At 39.2% G+C, this 23,840-nt stretch overlaps 1 protein-coding gene across 11 annotated transcripts in view; it reads right to left on the bottom strand.

Annotated features, from left to right (window-relative positions):
- Window positions 1-23,840, bottom strand: part of TJP2 (tight junction protein 2) — a 67,973-nt gene that overhangs the window by 8,143 nt on the left and 35,990 nt on the right. For 10 of the 11 annotated variants that reach the window (XM_068926605.1, XM_009672061.2, XM_068926604.1 and 7 more), the window contains 13 exons: window positions 15,752-15,805; window positions 13,583-13,707; window positions 11,241-11,343; window positions 9,894-10,473; window positions 8,352-8,455; window positions 8,034-8,187; window positions 6,773-6,881; window positions 6,539-6,678; window positions 5,972-6,038; window positions 4,227-4,377; window positions 3,045-3,153; window positions 2,056-2,266; window positions 634-821 (listed from right to left, as the gene is read on the bottom strand). In XM_068926605.1, the coding sequence (XP_068782706.1) occupies window positions 634-821; window positions 2,056-2,266; window positions 3,045-3,153; window positions 4,227-4,377; window positions 5,972-6,038; window positions 6,539-6,678; window positions 6,773-6,881; window positions 8,034-8,187; window positions 8,352-8,455; window positions 9,894-10,473; window positions 11,241-11,343; window positions 13,583-13,707; window positions 15,752-15,796 (2,086 nt within the window). In that variant the 5' untranslated portion in view covers window positions 15,797-15,805. Of the gene's footprint in view, window positions 1-633; window positions 822-2,055; window positions 2,267-3,044; window positions 3,154-4,226; window positions 4,378-5,971; window positions 6,039-6,538; window positions 6,679-6,772; window positions 6,882-8,033; window positions 8,188-8,351; window positions 8,456-9,893; window positions 10,474-11,240; window positions 11,344-13,582; window positions 13,708-15,751; window positions 15,806-19,608; window positions 19,696-23,840 lie in introns of those variants that run through there. The other variant, XM_009672060.2, reaches the window with a different exon arrangement.

Genomic DNA, 23,840 nt, shown 5'->3' with positions numbered 1-23,840 from the left:
AAAAAAGGTGCAATCGCAACCCTCCTAAGTCAATGGGGAAGGCCATTCCATTGCTCAGTTTTCATCCTGGCATTTGGGAGCTCCTTGAAAATACTTCTTACTGTTTCTTTTGTTCCACAATGCTGGCATGTGCACATACCCAGGAATGTATTCATAGCTAATTTAGAGTCACAGAGATGAACAACATTAAATTCAATTATATTTGGACAATCTACCAAAGATACCTGGGTTTTATTTTCTCTGAAGATATTGTTAAAATGGTGTTTATGAGCCAGCTAATGTCTCATGCATATGGATTGTACTTGCAGAGCTAGCCTAGGGGAGACTGGGGAAACAACAAAACCTTTTGTATTTTTCTTTTTTCATTTTAAATTCTGAAGTTGGCATATATAATGAGGAGGAAAAGGACAGCAACAATTTATGCTGCTGAAGCAGTTTAAAAAGCCCCAAAACTTTCTTCTAGTAGTTAATATCACCCAGAAATTTGCATCCTGATGAAAACGTCTTTTCTTTCTGTTGCTCAAATTTAATCTCGAAGCCCAAGGTCTCCAAGCACTCACTTAGCTGACCAAACGTTTGGGCGCTAACATAAGTAGCAATAAACAGACAGCAGGTTCTCACCAGTTGACTTACCCTCGCGCAACTGAACTCTCTCATAAGCCGGGAATTTTGTGCTCACAGATGCAATAGCTGTCAGATCTTCACGACTCTTCCTCAGGTTCTTCTTTGCTCCAGATCGCTGGCCACGTGTTCTCCAGAAGTCTGCCCTGTCACTTGAGCCATCTTTCTGGGCATTTTGAACGCTAGCCATTTGCTCAGCTCTGGCAAAGAAAACACAAGAGTTTGTATGTACGGCGCTAGTCAAAAAGGGCAAAAAGTCTCCCTCTGAAGAACTATGAATTTTGAATCCACAACAGATAGTTTGGCAGGTAGGCAGCCACGTGTGGAGAAAAGAGTAGAGAAATCCAGGGTCTTTGGCCTTGAAACAAACACAGTGTCAGCATGATGCTCTAACTCACCACAGCTGCTGGACTTATTGACAGGAATCAGTCCACACCGCTAATGCAAGTGCAAATAAAAGCAGACAGCTGCAGAGATGGTGAGAGAGTGCAACTCAGAACTGATGGCCTAAAAACTTACTCTCATCCTCTTCTCCATCAGGCTTCTTAAGTTAAGTCACTGTAGCATAGAAATAAAGGCCTCTTTGGTCAGATCAGTTTAACAGGGAGGACACAATGCACTAACCAGGAGAGGGGGTAGTAGAGTGGGAGATGGGTAGGAAATTATGTAAGCAGCATATTTCAGGAGCTTCTGTACAATGCAACCAAGAGATTTTTGTTAAAATCATGGCCATGCTGAAGGACTTAAAAGCTACAGTCTAAAAATACCCTTACTCGTTTTTTTTGCTGACTAATTTTAATAAGCACCCATTCAGTATGTTTACCATAAACTTACAGTAATACCTTACATTAACTTTGACTAGAAGAGTGTATCTGAGCAAAAAATACTGTTGTGGTTTACTCCATATTTCACACAAAAATAAGGACTACAGAAACCAAGAAACGCTAGGCTTAAAAAAAAAATTAAAACATTTTCCCTAAGAATATAGACAAGAAGTTGAAGCGCTAGAAGCTCTTTTAAAACATTAATCAGCAGAATATCCTTGTACACACAGTGGTGAACTTACTGGATTTTTTTTTTAATGTTTTCAAGAAACAAATCCCCTTCCCCTCCCCTTTTGTAGAAGAGGATCTGAAGCAGCTAGTTGTCAAAGCTCAGCCGATAGCTAGGTCAGAAGCTCTCAGGTCTGTGTATGAAATTCAGTGTACAGGTAACACCGTCCTCTCTCATCCACTCCTTACATAATACCAGGGTTCTAAGATCTACAGTTTTACAGGCATAACTGTTGTGAGACTAAAGACAAGACAATTTCTTCATTCCCACCAGGAAAAACAAATGGAAAAGAGATTGCATGAGATATGAGGCAAGAGCCATTTGGAAAAAAAAAAAAAACTTACTTGCAAAAATAGGTTAGAAGATAGGAGGCCAACTTACCTGCTCTTATTTGGAATTAGGCCCTTTTCCAGTTCATTTCCAATTCTCACTGCCAGCCAGTTTCCCAGTTTGCCATCATACAGTGTATCAACTACTCTAAAGATTTCCCCTCTAGTGAACGCTAAGCTCTGTGGTGACTCTTTTTCACATTCAAAGTGGCTCCTGATGAAGAATGAATCTCCTCTACCACAGGCCATGATGTCTCTGTAGACTAAAAGAGGAACTGCTGTTTAGCTTGTATTTTCTTTTTACCCATTTTTCTGGATTGTAAAATACACAACAATGTTGAATTGCATTTTGCCCACTTTAGTTTTAGGCTTAGCTCTCAGTACTTCACGATTCAAAGAAATAGATTAGCAAAGGGTTTTGAAACTTTCCCCCTTCACATCAAAAAGATGCAAAAAGCTAACATTCACAGCCATTACAAGAATGTTTTCTGTATTCATGTGCATACAGTTTTTATAGCTGAGGGAAGCATGTGCTTTCACCTGGACGGCCAAAACAAAAGGCTGCTACTTCAGTATTACAGTAGGCTTTATCTGCAAACAAGAAAGCAAGAGGCTTTGTTTGTTCCTTATCTACACATCCATGAAACTGTTCACTGGCTAGTATCCGATTATGAATCTCTTATGAGTGTCAAAGCACAAGAGAGAGGGAATGCAAACAGGAGATCTCATGGATGCTAAAGTGAAAGGTAAAAGGGATAAGCGTTACGTTGCCACTCTTTAGGGTTATGAGATGCTGTTTTCTGAAAATGAAAGAGATGGAGAAGTGCTCTGATAAACACACTGCACGCGTACCTCTCTACAACCCTTTGGGGATGGAAGATAGCTATCTTCTAAACTACTGAAAAAGAGGGCAATTAGAATCTTGTCAAGAGTAGCGAGAGGGAGATCATTTGCTGTTTTACAAACAAAACAGACCCTAATGTCCTCCTGACCCGTCCAAAGGCTTCATGGATACACACACATTTAGTTCAAGGCACTTACCTTCGTATTTGCTCTGAGCCAATAGGGTCACTGTTTCACCTTTGGGAATTTCTAATAGGTACAAAACAGCATCTTCCCGAACAATGCCTCTGAAGTCTTGACTGTTTACCTGATGTACAAAAAATTCAACAATGAAAGGTGTACCAAAAGATTTTTATGTTTCATTTAAAAAGCTTTAATATTTTCTTTTTTATTGTGCCTGCTGCCAGGTGTGCTGCTGTCTCCCTGCTGTTTCTAAAATTCAAGACAGTACTGTCATCTCGTTTCATCACCACTGATTCCTTCTGGTAACATATACTATACAGGAACATGGTTAGGAACACTAGCTCAGATTCCCAGTTCTGGCCCTTAGCGATGTTCATCCCTGATCCTTCTGCCAATGCTCATTGCTACTTTCATTGGATAGCAAAGTGGCTACCACTTCCTATTAGGCAAATTAAATCCAATTAAAAGCATCTGTGCTTCCATGCAGCATGAACAGAAGGAAAGAGTCAGGCTCTGAAAAAGAACAACTCATTCAAAAACCATTCAGGACAATAACTTGAAGATAGGAAAAATATAAGGAGCAGGGACCAGGGGCCTGAGCTAAGCTTCACTGTAAATCAACATAAATATTTTAGCTGGCTCCAAAAGGCCTTAGAAATCAAGGCTATCACAGGAAAAAACAAACAAACAGAAGAGAAAATGAAATTTTATCAGTGTCCCATCTGAATTTTGAGAAAAAATGAGAACATAAGACGACAAAAAAGGGCTAGATAACATAATTCAGGAACTGACAAAATAAATCAGTTACCCAAGTAAAGTCCAGAAAAATGAAAGTAAAAAGAAAAATATGCTGGCCTCAATTTCTGTTCCCCGCTCCCCGTCCCGCCAAGAGCAAGAGGAAGCATTGCACAGAAAGCTCATTCTCTTCCATCTTAAAGTGTTTTTCTTGCTTAACGTTTCTCCTAGATATGTCTTCTACAGAATTAACAAACGAAAACCAAAAAATACTAAAGCTTAATACATAATTTGAGTTCTCCTTTATAAAGTCTGATTTCAGTAAGATCCCCCCACCATACATACACGCTTCAGAACCAACACCTTGACTTCCTAAGAAAATAATTTTGTCCATACTTCCACTAAGAAGCAAACAAAGTAAGTGGTTTGAACTTGAGAGGCGCATACTTATTATACTGATACCTTAAGAATCTGATCTCCTTCCTGCAGTCCTTCCTGATCAGCTGAAGTACCTTCCTGAATTCCAGCAATAAAAATCCCTACATCATTTCCACCAGCCAGTCGTAGACCCACACTGTCGCCTTTCTTGAATTTCACCATCTTTGTATTAGGACTACAAGATTCACGTGCAGAAAAAGAAAGTCATGCCAGACATTAGGCACATGATAGTAACAGGTTATCAAGAGCGAAAAAGCACAACCCTCTCAGTAAAATTATTTTAATATTCTTATCCCCTTTATCTCACTAGATGCACTATTTACCCATGTAAATTCAGTGAGAGGAGAAAGCACAATATCTACATTTTTCAGAGGGGAAAGTGAACTGGAAAGATAAACTGAGTAACTTGCATAGACTTGGAATAGAAGCAGGATGATGAATCCTGGTTCCTGCGTCCTGAGACAGTTTCTTGCCTATTGGATCCTCTGTCACATGAACAGCTGGGTTTTTGTGAAAGCAGCCTGAATTATAAATAATCCCACTCATTATTTTTTATCTGTACACTTGAAAACTGTTATATAAATTAAATTTACACATGTTTGCTTTGCAGTTTAAATAATATGTTTGTCAGACCCCAGGGAAGTCTTCAAGTTTCTTGCAATGAGAAATATGTCCACCTGGCACATTAACAATCATACCTTTGATATTCCAAGGAAAGAGAGATTACTGGACTAGGTTCAACTTTTTTCCTGCCAGAAAAGCTGTATGCCTGAGTGACCTTCCAACGCAGATGATAGCGCTTATCTGTCAGCCTTTACTCAGTAATACCATAAGCCTATATTATAAATTCCCCTTCACCAAGATAACCACTTAATTAATTTGTATATCAATGACAACATACACAGGGTCCAACCCAGAGAAGATTCGAGAATATTATCCAAATGACAGAAAAGACTCTAAGCTGCAGAGTATCTTCAACGCCTTATCTTTAGGCCTCCCCTTACAAACTCAGAGTCCTCCCTTTCGGTTTCTGTATTTGGAAGAATTCTTAAAGAAAACAACATGTTTGCTGTCATATTAATAAAGTTCACAATTTTTAGTATCTTTATTCTTAAGGGACCAGCATTACCAGGTCCAATTTGATCATTTATAAAAATCACCAAAAATAAAACACAAAAGTAAACAGTAGAAACAAAATTTTGCTCGTTTCTGAGCAGAGACCAGAACTGCAACAGGGACAGCACATGCCTTGCTATTAGGAAAAGATGTACATTTCTGTACAGAAGTTTCCAACTTGTATGTGCACTTCTGGGGCAGATGAACAGAAACATGCACATGTTTGGCCTTGTTTTGCAATGAGCTTGTCTCCAAAATATATAGAGGACGTTCTCTTTGTGCCCTAGTTGGGGGGAAGGGGAGGGTTGCCCTTTGTATATGTATAAAATAATGGAAGAGGTGTAAAATACATTTCCATAGAATTGCTTGAGTTAGAACAGACCTCTGGAGGTCTCTAGCTCAACCTCCTGCTCAAAGTAGGTTGCTCAGGTCCTTGGCCTGTTACATGTTTGGATATCTCTAATGGTGGAGATATCACAACCTCTATAGGAAACCTGTTTCAGTGCTTAACCACCTTAACAGTAAAAGCACTAAACTATGAAAGGAATATCACTCCTAGTGGGCAAAAAAATAAACTAGTGCAACCACAAAGAAACTACAGGTGCTTAGAAGAATACTGTGAGTGCCAAAGAATACAGCAAAAGCCTCCTTACCCATATATTGCTTCATCTTCAGGGCTAGGCTTAAGGATCGTTCTTGCAGCTGCTTTTGGTTGAGACACTGTATGTAAAAAAAGACAACAGAAGTTGCTGAGCTCTTAAAAAAAAGGCAGGAAAGGCAGCATTTTTAGTTACAAGATGGTAATCAAACTCCCCTATGCCATGGATAAAAGTAGATTTAAATGGCCAAGCACCTCTTTGACTAGAATTGTATTTACTTTTCTTCTTTTCTCCTAAAAATAACAAAAAAGATCCAATGGAGGGACAGACAACTCTTTCAGGCAACCCACCCTAGACTGCAGAAGGAGTTTCACCTGGCTGCTTAGGGCCAAGCTACAGTAGATGCTCCAGGTGACTTCTTGCTGTTGAGGTGGAAATTCTATAGCCAAGTGGCTTTTGGTAATCTCAGGTATCTCTCTGCGGCACAGAGCAAAGATAGACCTGTCTGTGCACTAGAATGGGGTTAACAGGAAGACTGTAATAGACACAAGGACGTGGTTGGGAGGATACACGCTATGTGGGCAGGAAAAATAACTCTTCAATGTGAGTTTCAACTCTGACCTGCTGCATCATCTTCATATTTTGGTTCTTTGTTTGTGTCTGCAACTGTAACAGCATTAGCAGCTATGTCACTGGTTGATTTAAATGGTGTAGGCGTTGCTCCCATTCTGGACATCCTGTTGGATGGATCATCTTTTGCACTAAAGGTAAAAAATGAGTTCAGCACAGTAAGATAAGAATATCATATTTTAAGCTTTATTTGATAAGCAAAAGACAAGAAAAAACATTTCCTACCTTGGCTTCTCTTTTAGCTTTTCATTGGATGAATGTGACTCTAGATCAGAGTGATGCAATCTGTCATCTTGAGGGGAGAATGATCGGTTTGACTCTATTTCAGAGATATCTATAGAGAGAAAAAGAGTACAAGAAATGAGGGATTTGTTTGCATTACCAGCACATCTAATCACCACATTCATTTACAATGCTTTCACATATAAATATGCAGAACCTGCAGACCTACTTCCCTTCCAAGAAAAAACAGTGTTGTCTCCCAGAAAATATTTCAGGAAGGTTTCACACAGCCTTCAGGAAACATACACACATCACACAACAACTTTGGGCACACCCTAGACTCTGACTAACCGGTGTTAACAGCCTTTTTTGTTTGAGCTCTCACTGGAGCTATCCAAACAGAAAAGGACCTTCATATTAGCAGTCCTCACGCTATTGTTACAGTAAGGGAGGGCCAATTTGGTTTGAAATAAGCAATCATACAGGCTGTAAAGCATGACAGAGAAAGCTAACAACTCCCCAGATGCTTCATCTCAATTTCCCACCTTAAGGCTAGTGAGTGTACTATTAGTTGGTGCATTAGCTCTTCAGGGAGAAGGAAAACAGAATAGTCCTCAGATTTAAACCATATCTCAACCTTTGCAGTAAAATCTGTAAAAAGTTGCATTGAAGTTTCTCTGAAACCAGAGAAACCGACATCTTGTTCAATTAACATAACATCCTGCTTCCCCAAACATCCTGCACCCTTCCAAAAGCAACATTATGTTGTGAGATACAGCTGATACACTGTGAGAGATCATTTATATGAAATAGATACTGGAAATAGAAACAAGTTGTCTAGACAGACTTCATTTCCTCTTGTCCTGGCAATTCTCTCCTCCCATTGAATGCTGTAATGAATGTTAATGCCCTCAGAAGGAGGGAACAGTCTATTTCACTCTGTTTTGTAATTCAAGCCTGGTATGAAAGCAACTGAGTTTCCTGTTACGAGAAGTAGGCCTGGTTTTGTCGGATCAGCATTGCTTCTTCCATTTCCTCCTCCAGAAAAATTTAATCATATGATCACTGCAAAGTGATGAAGAATTCTTCTTTCACTTAAAGGAAAGGGCTGCCTACCTTTTTTGGCTGTTATTTAGGTGTGAGGGGTTTTTCTGTTTTGTTTTCCTCCACAGAACCTAATACCCTTATACCATAGCAAAACACTATATAAGTTCCGTTTTCCCCTCTACAGACTATAGAACCTTTTATCCACATTAAACCTTACCATCCATTTCTGAGTCACTGTCGTTCAGCGAAGGAATGTTGAGCAGTGTCTGCTTCCTGTCCCTGAGGACAACCAGCTGGAGTTTCCCCCGCGACTTCTCAATCAATTTGCGGGCATCAGCTAGAGACATGTTCTCTGTCACTGTACCGTTGATCTGGACATAAAAAGGCAACGAAGTTACAAGCAAACAAATAAGCCCATACTGCACTCAATTTCAACAGTTGCTGCAATGTGGTTTCAAAATCTAACATGACTTATCCCAGACAAACCACTTCATAAAGTATCTGCTATACTACTATCAGTTTAACCAGGACACACCTTGAGAATGATATCCCCTTCATGAAGGTTGCCATCTTTGGTTGCTAGTCCAGTACTGGTCATTTCTTTTATGAAGATCTGACTTCCAAGCCGCAGACCATATTCTGCAATTAGGGAAACAATTCACTATAGCTCAGAAAAGCAAGCAAAGATGCACTCTTAAAAACTCTACTGTGTACATGCAGCACACTCCATATACCACAAGAGAAAAACAAAAATCCACAGCCCACACACTAAAACAAGGACCCAATGAACCCACTTAACAGGTAAAATCTCCCATTTCTGTGCTGCCACAGCAGTAAGAATCAGCAGCAGTTTGAGAACAATAAAGGACAGAACATTAGCTTGTACCTTCAACAGTACAACAACATGCTCATTCTAGAGGTGCTTATCAAGACACTGGACTAGATTTTCTTCCTATCATATTTTAACAGCATGGAGAAGGACCAAAAGTATTACTAGAAGAAGTGACTGTTTTACCAGTTGCTCCATGCTAGCCCTGTCCTATCTGTGTCCCAATAAGTGTCTCAGTTGTTGCAGGCAACAGAAAAAAAAAGTGGAATACCTGAACCAGTACCTTTTCTACTTAAAATGAAAGGTAACACTAGTTTTCAAACAAGCATGTCCTAGAACAGCTGAAAAAGTAAGAAAATAAACAGTTACCCATATTCCGAAATAACAGCCTTAAAGAGAGACTGCAGAATACCGAGATGGATGGGAGAGATTATCATGGACTTACTACCTACATGTAAAACTTCTTAACAAAGCCACCTTAAATTTCTCTTTATTACTTTATACTTATCTGCATCACCTTCACAAGCAGAAACATTATATGCAGGAGAAGAAGAGGAAGAAGAGGAAGGAGGAGACACCCTTGCAAGAGACAATGAAAAGAGGTTTGTTTGCTCCTGTATTCAAAGCCTGCATGGGCAGAAAATTCTTATGGATCACAACAGAGCAGATTCAAAAACACAAAAAGGAAGGGCGGACACCCAATGTCAAACGCACTTTGCAGCAGAATAGCGTTTATTTCATGGCACACCAAATATCATGCCTCTGGCCTCTATCTGCACACGCACTCTAACACTCAGCAAGGAGAGGCTGTTTCAGTTGCTGCTGTTTTAATAGTCATTAACTCTATCTTGAAATATTGAGAACCCAACAGTACTTGGAATGACTTCTTCCCTTCAGTAGAACTAAATTAAACTCACTATTAAATCATGATCCCACAGAATCACGAAAAGGTGTGTGTTTTCTGCCAGAACCAGAAGGACAGGCAGGAGGAAATGGAGAGCCAAAGGATGGAGTAACTCAAAAACAGTGAAATCACGTGGGTGAACAATCTTTTGTTCAAAGGTAAGGCCCAAGTTGCCATGTAAAAAGCACCCTGGCCAGGGAGAACGTAAGAAAAACTTCAGTAATCAGTTAGGTAACTCAACATTTTATCTGTAAAAGCAGAGAATATCCAGCTCCCACCAGGCTCCCACCAAAATAATACATGCTGTATTGAAAGTCAGTTCTTCTCCCCACTGTCATACCTACCTTCACTAAGTTTGCCTTTTGTTAACAGAACACTGATCAGTCCCTCCTGATCCTGCGGTCCCAGGTACTCATGCGGGTGCCGTGTTTCAGGTGAAGGACTTCGGGAACGAAGTCTGTCCCGACTTCGACTCCTCACTTCCCTTCCATATCTAGCATCAGGTTGAGATCCATGACCATAACGGGGTGGGCTGTAGTCTGCTCTGTAGTCCCGTTCATAGCCACCATCCCTGTCAATGCTCCTGCCTCTGCTCTGATCTCTTCTGTACTCTCGGTCTAAGCTTCTGTCAATGCTCCTGCCACGACTTCGATCTCGGCTGTAGCTGCATTCCCTACTATGGTCTCTGCTTCGATTGCGCCCTCTGTCCTGATCACCTCTATAGCTCTGATCAAGATTGTTTCCCCAGCTTTGGCTGCGCCCTCCGTTACCACTTTGCCAGCTTCTATCACTGTAGCCGCTTCGAGCACTTCTGCCATCAAACTCTGCATGGTCATCCATCATATCTAAAGCTCTGTCTTCATAGTCAAGGGAGGGGCTTCTCCTCAAAGCAGCAGCCTGTACTTTCCGTGGTCTTTTCACTACCTGTCCAATGCCATGTGAAACAAAGAAAAATAAAAATAACCACTGGAATGTAAAATTTAAGAGATGAAAAGTTCTTCACACTTCAAATGAGGGGGCGGGGAAGAGTCCCAAACCCCAAATCACTTCACGGTAGCACTTCTCACAGTGGAAACTAATCAATTTACAGAACAATCAGTTAAGGGGATTATTAAGAAGTACAGAAGAAACTTTAACTAACTGGGAGGACAAACAGGAGCAGGAAAATACAAAGCAGATCAGCAACTGCATATAGTTCGCTGCAACAGTTGGAGAAAGGAATATACGTTTTTCTGTTTTAGGGAGAGTTCTAGGAAGTGTGTCAGTCCTTCCACCACCTCCCTCTCCCCCCGCCCCCCGAAAGTTATGCATGCCTCTCTTCATCAAGGAAAGCCATAATCTGGACAGCAAATTCTTGGACAACATCTGAGCCTATAAGATATCATCTGTTTCACAGAACTTTTCTTTTTTCCAGCTGCGGTTCACTACTTGTTAAATTGAAAGATTGTGGACAGTCATTTTATTTCCATTTTTTTCCAGAGGACGACTGTGCGATACTGTCATTTACTTTCCATTTGCTTCTCTGTAAAAAGAATATGTCTTCACTTTGGTTTACTTAGTTTGCTTGTTCTGTCAGGAGAAGGCTTGTGTTGCTTTACGCATAAATAGTACACTTTGCAGAAGAAAACCACAGCCTTGATTGGTTATGGATATACCACACTGCACAGCAAATACATTTGTAATTTACTTACAATGGTGGCCACTTTTCCACTTTTTCTAAGCTGTTGGACTGCAAAAGAATGGGGAACATTTTCCATTGGGGTCCCATTAACAATGACCACCCGGTCATTTTCTCTGCAAAGAGGGAGGAAAAGACAGCATTTAAGACAAGTCTTCCTGAAAACACTGAAAATGAAGTTCCACTTTTTTTCTGGAAAAAATACAACAAAACTAGTTTCATTCACTTTAATAGCGAGTTTTTCCTCAAAAGATCTGTTCTTCATGTAAACACTATCATACCTTAGATAACAAAGAGAAGTTTTTAGTGTATTTAAAAATCAGAGATGGGATTGTGGTATATCCCTGTACTTACATTATGTACAGCTTCAGTACAGTGACAATAACTTTGAGAAAAACGTTGTTTTTTAAAGAATATTCTTGTTGACCCTTAAAACTTTAATTCTTTTCTTTTTTTTAGTTCTTTTAGAACTCCTAGTCTATCACATCTAGCAGCAGGTTTTTCACAACAACATAAGAATTTCAAGAGAGCTTCAAATTGCTGTAGTATTCAGACAAATCTTGACAAATGCCACTCTGGTACACTTTTCTGAAAGACTGGTATTGGGGCCCCATCTACTCTGCTACAAAATGCTATACTACACAAAAAGTCCTCCCTGCCCTAAAATAGGCCAAAAGAGATTACAAGCTCATCTATTCAGACCTTTTGCTTGTCAAGTAAACCATTAAGTCTTAACTTAGTCATCCCAGGAGACAGCCCCATAACACATACTTAATTAAAAATCGTATCTACCAGAAAGACATCTCAGCTCAAGAATGGCAAATGATTAAAAAAAAAGAAGAACCACTTTTGTTACTAGTTTATTCTCGAGATAACTCAGTTATTCACCTTACAATCAAAGCATTAGTTTGAGTTTAAATTTGCCTAGCTTCAGCAACCAATTACTTGTTGCAGTGCCTTTTTCTGCTAGATAAAAGAACTCTTTAGTACCCACTATTTTCTTTTCACTGTAATCAAGTCACCTCACAGTCTTCTTTTTAAATAAGATTACATGCTTTAGGCCTCTCTTTGTAAGGCACTTTCTCTAACTCCTGAGAGTACAGAATGGCACACTATATACCACTACTAGTTTCATCTTGGCTTTATATAAAGGTAAAATAACTTTCCTCCCAGTTCATACATCCAAAGATGGCACTAAACTTAATACCACAGGACTACACCGAGAGCTCACATTGATTTGTGTTCACTCTACCCTAAAAAGCTGTCCAAGGATTGAAGGAATGTACTGCCCCCAATCTGAAGGCTGGGCCTACATTCTTTACTTCTTTGGAAGAACAGCTTTGCATTCAGTTTTCGTAAGAATGCGTTTTGTCTGAATGTGCCCAAACTGCTTATCATTGACCTGTCTTCATCCTTTTCTATTTACCCAGGACCTTACATAATTTATGGATATGATTTTATTCCCAAATCACAGATGATTATTAAATAGTATAGATCAAACGGGTGTTGCACAAGGATTGTTACTATTTAGATGAAGGTTCGATGTCTGCATTTGAGAACTGTCTGTCACCTGCTTCCAAACACTCCTTTTATCTAGTCTCTCATTAGCTACTCCCATGTCAGCTTTTTCATTACCTCACCAAAAATTAATGTCTGGCAAACGGCCTGAACCTACTCTTTTGCTTTACTGCACAGTTTTAGCATTCTTCCGAATCATTTTGTCCTTATCACATATTCCAGGTGAAAAGATAAAAAAACTGGCCAGCTATTGGCTAGAAACTAACCATTTATTCGAGCCTACAGATATAAAAACACTTGTCTGTGGTAGATGTTGCCTAACTAAGGAAGGTAGTATCAGAAGGACCACAGAAGCACTTCATTTCCAACCTTGTTTCTTTCACGTACAAAATAAATACAAAATATTCAGCAAACACTTTGCTTCTCTTCCCTCCCCCAGCTCCTGACACCTTAGGGGTGAAGACCCATAGTTCTTTGGACTATATGTCTGACTTAAGTAAATCCCTGGAAAACTAATGACTGACCACCTGTTTCCTATAGGAGGAACAGGGAGTATGCTTAGACATGCCAGGATTTCGACTGTTCCTTTAAAAGAAATACAACCTTAAAAGAGATACACTGGACTACGGAAGCTTCTCAACTCCACTGAAATTAAAGTCCTTACAGAAGGGCAAAGACAAATATCCCCAGGTATGTTTTCATTTGAAACAGACATCTAGATCTTAAAAGAGGCAGAAAATGTTGAGTGGGTTAAATCAGTGGGGTCTAAAGGCTTTATGCGTTCTACAGCCACGGCCCTCAACACATAGTGGACAAGAGAAATAGGAAATTGCTTACTGAAGTAATCCATCTGCTGGACCACCTGGGAGTACATCTGAAATGACTATAGATGTTTCACCATTTTCAAAATGAGGGTTATCTCTGCCACCAGAAACTGCGATCCCAAATCCTCGTTTTGAATCCTTTGGCAACGAAAACAAACACAACAAAACTCATTTCCATCCATAGACATTCTGATAGGGAGAAAGAATAAGAGTAGCACAAATGTGCCTGTGATGGCACTCTATTTAGTTATGGTTATTTAAAAAATGATAGCTGTGTGCAGAGCTCCAGAAATGTACAATACCTATAGATTTAAAAAAATTGGAATTTTATATATCATGGAGCAAAAAGACATAGTCTACTGTCCCCAAACCTCAAGCAGTCTATGATCTTGTAATGGTTAATAATTACGAAAAGGACTCACTAACTTAGTCTACATTTTGCTCCACCATTCCATTGGTTATTCACATCAAGTTAATTATTGGATTGCTAGTTCTATTTTGTGAGTGACGTTTGGGACCCTGGAGCAGTCTAGCACCTCATGTTCATTATAATTGCTATCTAGTTTGTAATTACTACTTACTCCTTAAAAAGACTACACAAAAATCACAGCTGATTACAAAAAGCAAGCAATGGACTTGGACTATAATTATCCTCACTCACAATCAAGTGTTTTCACTAGGCAACTGATGTTAAACCTGCCTTCAGAGAAATGTCAGATACCTAAAATCCCTAAGTTTGGCATTCATAATATCAGAGAAGTGCCTAACAGGGTGTGAGAGAAGCATGCCTCTAATGCTACAGCTGAAGTGCTGGTATAACTGAACTGCAGATAAGCAGATGAGCACAAAAGCACACGTGTAATTTAAAAAAAAAAAAACAGGCTTAATACTGTCACCCATTTCATACAGCTAGTTACACCTCCTGTAGTTAAAACTTTAAAACTACACTTAAAAAGAATATTTTTAACATAGTGACAGAGAAACTAATACTTTAGTGTTACTTGCAACCTTATAGTGACGCTTTTTCCCAAATTCCCAATCATCATGTGTCTTTCATAACTTGCCAGCCTACCTTCCATTAATTTAAATATTGAGTGGTTATTTCTTTGGGGAAGGAAAAACAACACAGTGCAGTTGTTTAACACAGTGTTTCACTTGCTAAGTCTTAGGTTTACAGGAGGGAGATGGATGCTTCAAGTCAAAACAATGCAGAATTTAAAAAGCAATAAGACTAACTGGTATTGGTCAGCTTGGCAAATCCAGCAGTACGATAATGCTCGTTTACAAGACATTCGAGAACAGGAAAGTTGGAAAATACAAGAACTAATAACTGCTTCTGCAATCTTTCTACTGCCTACCTCTATAACCTAAAAACAGTCTTTCCTCAACAATTCAGTACATAAAACAGGTTGTGTAGGAAAGCTGGTTGTTTTACACTGGGTTACCAACTTGAGGCCTTTGCAGAGCACATAAAAAAATTTAACAGCTCAAGGCTCAAGATAGCCTGTGGATTGAACCCACACCACGAGAGCCGCTGGAGAGAACACCACCACTACCACAGCATACATCCTGTACCATCGTGTGCCTCCTCAGATGTTAGACAACTAAAAAGCAACAGATCTACCTTCTTTGCCACAAAAGCAGTTTATAGAACAAGGTATTTCAGCTTTTCTTAGATGAAGTGTTGAAGGTGACAGTGGTTGTCCATATATTTTAAAAATCATGATGGCAGTAATTTTCTACTAGATTCTACACTGGCAGATGAGAAAGTATACATACAAAAAAAAAAAAAACACGCAGAGTGGAAACAGGCTCAGAGATTATTATAAAGCTCTGACATTAACCATAACCTCTTGACAGAGCCATCTGCTTTTTTATTAAGGTTATTCAATGTTCAGTTTAGCTATGCAGCTAGTACATACTGTATTAGACTGTCATTACAAAGACCAAACAATAGCAAATATAGCATCTAAATGGTTAATTTAATTTACTCTAACATTGAAGAGTCACACAATTGTATGAGCACCTAACAATTAAGCTATAAAATGAAACACATATCTGATTTGGACAATGTACTAATCATATTTTAGACTCAAAGATGCTAATAACATCTACTGCAAAACATACTTAGAATAAAACAGTGTCTGAATATTTGAAAACTAAAAATGTAACAGGCACTCACCTTTTGTAAGGTCACAGTGTACTGCTCCCATATCAGCTCTTCCATGCCTGAGGCCTGTTACACACAACAGCCAATTAGCAAGACAGAAAGCATACAACTATCTAAATAAAATGTAATATACTCCATCAAAACACAGACATAAAAATAACTTATATATTCTAATCACTTGGTAAAGTTAGAATAAAATGTGTGTGTTTCAGTTAACAATGATTTTGCAAAAAGGGGAGAAAGATATTAATCAGCACCCCTTTGAATTTCACTGATTAGAAGCTCAGTCCCATTCTCAGGAAAAGCCTCATTCAACAAAAGCATTCCATTGAGATTGCATCAGCACGATAAGAGCCCCGATTTAAGTAACACAAAGCCCTTAATGAAGACCTCCCCATTCCAGTACATAATAAGTTCAGCAGCTGGACATGAGGTCTTCAAAGAGCTTTCATATCTTTCTTTTCATTCTTGTTCATGCAGATTAAACAAAATCTTAAGTCCATTCTGGACTATATAATTGAATATTTAGATTCCCCTGAACAAATTTGATTTTACAGAAAACTACAGTGTGTATTTCATAGATATATCCATTTCTGTTTCTCAGAAACCACTTTCTTTTATTTACACAGAGAGGTTCACATTTCCGGTTAAAAACTGGTCCTGAACTGACCAGTTCCTCTTACTTGATATATCCTGAAATTTTTCCAATCTCACAGCTTAAAACATAATACAAAATAATCACCCAGCTGTGACCCATCATATAGTACATAGCCACCCCCTTGAGGCCCTGGCCTGCAAAAAGGGGAGAAAAATGAATTGCGATATTTGATATTCTGCAAATATTTCAAAGCGGAAAGCATCCATTTACAGAAAACCCAGGCACTGCACGGGTACCTGCATGCACACACTCAGGCTGTGGGTTTATTTGTTATTGCTGCTAGAACTGGGGTTCTTTCAGGAAAGCTAAGAGTTTACACAAGAAAAACACAGAACTTCAAGGTATTTTTAAAGGTTTTAAAGGGATGACTAGCAACAGAACTCGGAAACAACACACAGAGAAGTGACACACTGGAAGGTGTGCCTGTATTTTGAAACATCCCTGTATTTCCAGAGCAGATGTTTTCTGGCAGCTGACGATTCTATTTAGCAAGCGGTTGGTGCTGTTTCTGCTTAGCATTCTTAAATGAATACCCAGGGTATTCAGCGCACTTATCAAGAAGTTTGCAACATAGAAACACAGTAATGCATTGACACTGTTCTCACAGAAAATAGACAATGCTATCCAGTGCAGAAGTTTGCTTGACCTTTTGGGTCTAGTTAAAGAATGCATTTTAACATGGCTGGAGGAGAAGATGATCTATATTAAAATGAACACAAGTAACTATTTTTAAATGTCTTACTTGTTTAGATGAGATGAGAATGAGAGGCATTTATAATTGCTATTATTAAAATGTACATGTCTTGGGTCAGTGAATTACTCTATTTGCTGAAGCACACGGACAATTAAATAATTTTCTCTATTATTCCCACGTTACCAGCGGAGATGTATAGCCCTTCAGCTGACAGCGAACTGTCCCACTATGCTTGTTCCATCACACAGAGAACCTTGCACGAGTAAAAAATCTTTCTCCTTGATTAAGTGCTTCTTCTGAGCTGCAGTGATGCAATGGTAAATAAAAGTGACTAAGCTTGCTTGTCTGACATGTATGAAAATGGGTAAATATTTTACCTACTAAAGACCTACTAATCATATTTTTAAGCTCTGCAGAAAACCAGTCTGTGCTAAAGAAGGGCATTACTGTCATTCAGATTCCAGCTGACTTCTCCGAAGAGAGTTTTAGAAAAGAAAGACAGTACCAAAACGATTGCTATATCTAAAGGACAAGCGCCTGGTTTCAAATTTTGCAAAAACAGGGAGCACAGAAAACCTTTTCCATCCCTCTTACCACACAAAGGCCTGAACAACTTACATTTATCAAATGAACGTCACTTAAATCCAGTCTGCACTGCATGCAGTTCTTTCCAACATTACCTACCAACCGAGCGTAGTGAGTCCAGGCCTGTGCAGGCAGAACGGCAAGGCTGGCAGGACACAACGGGCAAGAGCCTATTACCCTGGAGGACAGAGGGCAGCACCTTTACCTTGCTCTTCCAGAAACTCTAACATCACTTCTTTCAATGTGCCGTCTATTCAAAGAAGGCCTGAGAAGTGACTGCATTTGGTGCAATGCCACAGAAAAGAGACTGAAGAAGAGATAGTAAACATACTGGGTGTGGATTTATGGTATGAAACAACTAAGCTAATGGGAATTTCCTTCCAAAAAGTTAGGCTTCCCATAAGCAATGGCGCAAGTGAAACCTTGTGCAAAATAGACGGACACCCCATGTAGTAAAGCAAAGCATCTTAAACTAACCCAGTTAAGTTTATTTTGCTCTGAAGAATAAGCTGCACACTATCTGGTCATGAAAATAAGTGAAAAGAAACTACTGCCTAAAGATGCCTACAACTGAGGCCATGCAAGACGTTAAACCTATAGTACCAGCTCAGCTGCGTCCAGGAAGAGGTCCTCTAGCACCAGTGACTGTATCAAGTACTTCCTGTATCAATTTGGGGCGTTTATTTTTAGCTTGAAATTATTAGTGAGCATTCAATAAAAGCTAACTAAATAATTCAATTTTAAATTCATAAACATTTGTTAAAGTAATACATTTTTAGAAACTCCTCCCTGGGGAAACGGCCTCCCAGTTACTGTATGCTATATTAGCAAAGGAAAGTACACTATGTACTTGCAAAGCTGATTTTCTACAACATAATTACCAGGACAAAAGGGACTATTTCCTGCCATACCGATAAAATTACACAGGCTATGTAACACAGTTCAGAGAGCTGAATGGTCACCTTGGTAGCCCATAAGGCACAAAACACATCTGTACTCCCTTAAATCTCTAAGCAATAATCTCTTTAACATTATAAAACGTACTGCTGCTTGCCACTGCTGAGATACTAACCCATACTGGCAGATTAATGGAGAAGAGAAGACTGAGGGAGAGGGAGAGACTACAAATATTATAAATCACCATTTGAGGACTTGATCAAAACTAAAATTAAAGCCTCTACCACTGTAACAAAATTTGTGCTATAACAGTATTCCAAGGCTAATAATAAGACTCTCCTCTGCATGCATCCAGTGATGGGTTACAAAAAGCCTCCCTCACCCCTGCAAATTTCTTTATATTTCATCTGTGGGGAAACACAGAGGGATCCTGAGTATTTTGCATATCCCCTCCAGGACCATGACAGCTAATGAGGTAGCGCATGCCAAAACACTGGAGAGAGAAAGGCAGGCGAAATGGTAAGACTATCACAGCCAGTTACTAACAGCAACTGTTTTACAAGTCTACCTATGTTTTATACAAATATCAGGCTAGGTGCAGTAAATGCAAATTACTAAAATTAGCTAGTCTAAATTCATTACTGACCAAAGTCAGTTCATCTCTAATTAAACACTGTAGTCAGGATTTGCTTAAATCTCTCTAATACTCATATACCAAAATGATAGGTGCTTTCTGTGTATCCAGCATAGACTTTTAATAGGATCTTTGGCGTAAAACTAGTCAGCGTCCTACAATCATTTTTGTGTTATAAACAGGCAGCTGTTGCAGCTCTCACTGACAGCTATCAAGAGATTTATGCAATTACTTGCAACTGAGAGATCACTGCAGACAAGTTCATTCACACTAAAACAAAAAACCAAAACCAGACAACCCTATCTGGCTACAAAAGTGATTGGAGGGGGAAGGATATGCAGGGGAAGGCGGTGGTGGGGAATGACACGACTTGAAGCAAGATGCAACAAAAAGCAACTCACGTGTCCTTTTAAAATCCTCAACTTTTTTACTGTATGTGACCACATTCTTTGTAGAGCTTGAGCTGTCTTCATTGTTGCCGGATATGATCTGTTTGGGGACGCCGTACATCCCAGTCTTTTCATCTGTTTCTACCACTCAACATGGTTATGTAATTCTAATACAATAGTGGCCTACATACTCAAACAAATCCTGCCGTCAGTTTCGCACAGGAATACATCAAAACCACAGTTGAGAAATCTCTCAATAGTTAAACTAACTCTCACTTTAAGACACCCCCAGAAAAACGCAGTAGAGTAACCTTAAATTAAAAAAAAAGAAAAAAAAGAAAAAAAAAGGTGTTGGAAACAAATTAATATGCAGCAAGTTATTCTTATTCTAAGCACATACTGGTTCCCCCTTGCCAGGAACCTATTTGAAACTCTGAAGAACAAAAGGGTTAAGAAGCAAACTGGAGATTATTTGAAAATTCATGTTCTGATGATAACATTTGACAGTAAAAATTACCACTTGACTCCATTATCTCGAGTATTTTAAACTGTGGTTTAGCAACTTCTATCAAATCTTAATAATTCAACTGCTGAATCCAGGAAATCCTTACACAGAAATAACTGTACATATGTGAGTAACCCCTTTAACTGTATATGTTAAGTTATGTATAAATGCTTGCAAAACTAGGGACTTAGTTTCAGCAAGTAAAAAGGAAAGAACAGCATAAGAGCTGCAAATAGCAGCTATTCCCTCTGCCCTCAAACATTTAATAAGATATTCATAAGAATAAGCTAATCACATAGCCAAACAGATGACTGTATGGGAAAATGTGTCAAGCTATCATTTCCACTGATGCACCATAAATGCTGTAAACTTTAAGACCTAACCAAAATTTCCCCCCCAACTTTATGTAAGTAAGCTTCACCAACAGCTTAAAATGTCAAACAGGTATGAATACGTGCCAAGTTCAGCACACAATGCTAAGCAAAAACCCCACCTGTAGACTGCATTTTTCTTTCTTTCTTTCTTCCTTTCTTTTTTTTTTTTCAAATTTACTGGAGCAATTTTAACTGCTGGAGGCTAAGAATTCAGATAACAGTGGAAAACACAGTTTTTCATTTTTTTGTTTTTAATACACAGACTGTATACAAAGTTCTGTGCTTTAACTGTGAGCACATTGACCTCTCCCATTCCTCTCCGCTAACCAGAAAAACTAGAAAGAACATAGGTTTGAGCAGTTAGAGCTCAGCTGTCAAGGGTGAACAGGCAGTGCAAACACACAGTGAAGAGGGACAAAGTATACTGGTTCTGCCTGTGATTTGGGTTTCCTACTCCAAGAGCATATGTACTGAAGGAGGTAATTCAAAAATTACCATTAGAGTTTCGTCAAAATAGTTTAGAGCCTTCATCAATGTTTGCAAATAAAAACTCATTCCTCCAAATTGAATCACAGTTTCTGAAACTGCTATTTTTTCCCCTCTTCCCGCCCCCCACAAGCCGCAGAAAGCAAAAGCAAAATGCAAGGATGCATTTGAGACCTATACCTCTGTACCAGCTCCCCTGTTCTCTCCCTCCCTCCCTACGAAGCTTCAACAGCATTCCAAATTGTCAGTCAGAGAAACAGGACATGAAACAAACTGTTATGACATTGAGAATAGACGCAGTGACGCACTGTCCATGAGCTCAAGTGCTTATAAAAGCAGGGACTCTTCCTCCTCGGTTTTGGTCTGTCCTTTTCGCAAAAAGAAAAGGAGAAATACAGATGGATTGACTCCACTAAAAGAACTTACGAGTATCCAAGGAAAAAATTCAGGAAGTCTAGGAACGTTACTGCAACTCTGAGGAGCTTTCTTGCATAGTCAGGACAGGAGCTGCCAAGAGATGGACGAGTTAACAGGAGAGTACAGGTTCTTGGATTTGGATCTTTCACTTTGGAGGAAAACAACTTCTCCAGAATCAGAACTCCTCTCGCAATTTTTAAAAGTTAGATTGAAAGAAAATAGTTTTGTCTTGTTCTGTTCTGTTGTTCTAATTCACTGTCCATGACACCTACTTTCAAGGGTACAATACTGTCTTTTGACCCTCCCCTTGGCTCTTTGCAAGGAAGGGCTAAAGGAAACTAACTGAAGCCTAAAGGCTAACTTCCTCCTGGCCTAAGATTACAGATGCAATTACTAACCTTTGACATTTGAGATCTATCTGAAATCTATTATCCACAGATATTTTAGTCTGAACCTCTCTTTGAAAAAAAGCTAAACTCTGAGAAGAGAACACCACAACTTGGCTCTTTCCAGGAGCCTAACCAGACAAAAAAAAAAGTTTGTGAATCATGTGGGAAAAACAAGTAAGAACTAGTCATGATGACCTAACCCAGAAACTGGGACTGAGAGAAGAACAGCAGAACTTCCAGGAAACCCAAAGAGCAATGTTAGAATGTCACAGTAAAGCCTTACAGCAGGAGGGAACGTCCATCCATCGACTCAGGAGGTAAAGCAAGAGCTTCCTTATTAAAGTAGGGTCTCCCTAAGGGAAAAACTAGTTACAAGTCTTACACCCAGAACTGACTGCTTTGACCTTTTCCTGTTTAGACCTGTCTAGAGAAGGATCTGTTTCCTCAGACGTAATCTGGACAAGGCCACATAAGTAAACAGGAAGGAAATACATGATGGTCATGTAGGATCTATTATACAAGTGACACAAAAGAGAGGGCCATTTTGGCTTTTTTTTTTTCTGTTTCGTTTTGTTTTTTCTTTATCTAGTACCATGACCTTAAGCTTAAAAGCCTTCAGAGTGGAGTCTAAGTTTTTCCTAAAGACCAACTGCTGTACTGAAGATGACCAACAACTTTAACTGAAAGTCACCCACCTGCAAAGGATGGGGACAGAGGCTGTTCTGGTCCCTGAGATAGATAAACAGCCAGGGGAGAGAATCCAGAGTTGCATCAAGAGACATCAGCAGCACTCTAAAGTTGCTGCACCCTAACACACTTTTCTCTAAAGAAAGTGAAAAATGACTGAAGAGGAATGGCACCTTCACCAATGGCACCTCTCTTCTGTAGTGGGGAAGGATGCTCAAACCACCCTGAAGTAGAAGGCTCCAATTCAAGTGTTTTCATCAAATATTTGCATATGTAAGGCAGATCCTCAATTAGAACCTAGAAGGGTGAGGAAATCTCTGTCTTTCCATGGACCTTTTACAGTAAAGCCAACATCTTACAAAAAAGGAGGCACCTAGTTTTCTGCTAATAAAACTTTTGCTTCAGAGCAGCATCTCCTACTTTCTGCGTAGGATCCTGCACCACTAAAGGAACCCCCAGAAGAACAACAGATGGTCATTCAGTAGTAGGTTCCCAGAACAGTGAATGCCTCAGATTAATGGCAGAGAAGGGATAAAAAAGGGGTTTGCAGAAGATTTTTACTTAGAATTCACCTCTTCTGGTCACTAGGAGTAACATGCAATTGCTCTTCAGCAATGCAGACACTCCTCCTTTTTTCTCTAGTCTTATGTAGGAGAAACACAGTGAACAACTCCACGTTAAATGATACTCCGTATTTAGAATCATCAGTTCAACTTTCTCATTCAAGTAAAATAGCATCAAAATGGTTATACTAGGATGCAGAAAGTTTAAAAAAAAAAACATGTCCTGTCATTTACTGTACAAGTAACTATATCTACAACATGGCAATGGAATGACACTCTTTGAAGGAGAAAAAAAATTTCACATGGAAAAAACATGGACAGTCATTCCTTCCCCTTCCCTCCAATGCAGGATTATCAATTAGAGACTATATATTTGATATAGCCTTTGCTATCCCCTGAATTGCTTCACGAAACAAATTCCTTGCAAATAGGACAGAATAGAGGTATTTTGCTTGTAACAAGCAAATTCATCAAGCATTATTGGACTTTGTTCTTGGTACATCTTTACAGAAAAGCATTTAGAACCCACAGCCTTGCAATACAGTTTCTCTAAAAAGATCTATTTAAAGAAAATATAAACATTCCATAATGTCTCCATTCATTCATTCTCCCAGATTTGATAAACAGCATGGCCTTACACAGAAACACATCCAAGCTGCTTTTCAAAAATACCCAATCTCAAGGCAAGTCAACTGCAGAATCAGGAACATAATTCAGGCTTCTTGACTTCAAGTCAAGTAGCCTATCCACAGAAATATGTAGTGTCAGGAGGCAACCACCCAGCTACCCTCCTTTTCTATCACACAGGAGATTCGCAGCAGAA

Source organism: Struthio camelus, chromosome Z (genome assembly GCF_040807025.1).
Source record: "Struthio camelus isolate bStrCam1 chromosome Z, bStrCam1.hap1, whole genome shotgun sequence".
NCBI classification, from domain to species: domain Eukaryota; kingdom Metazoa; phylum Chordata; class Aves; order Struthioniformes; family Struthionidae; genus Struthio; species Struthio camelus.
This window is presented reverse-complemented; position numbering and strand designations above follow the sequence as displayed.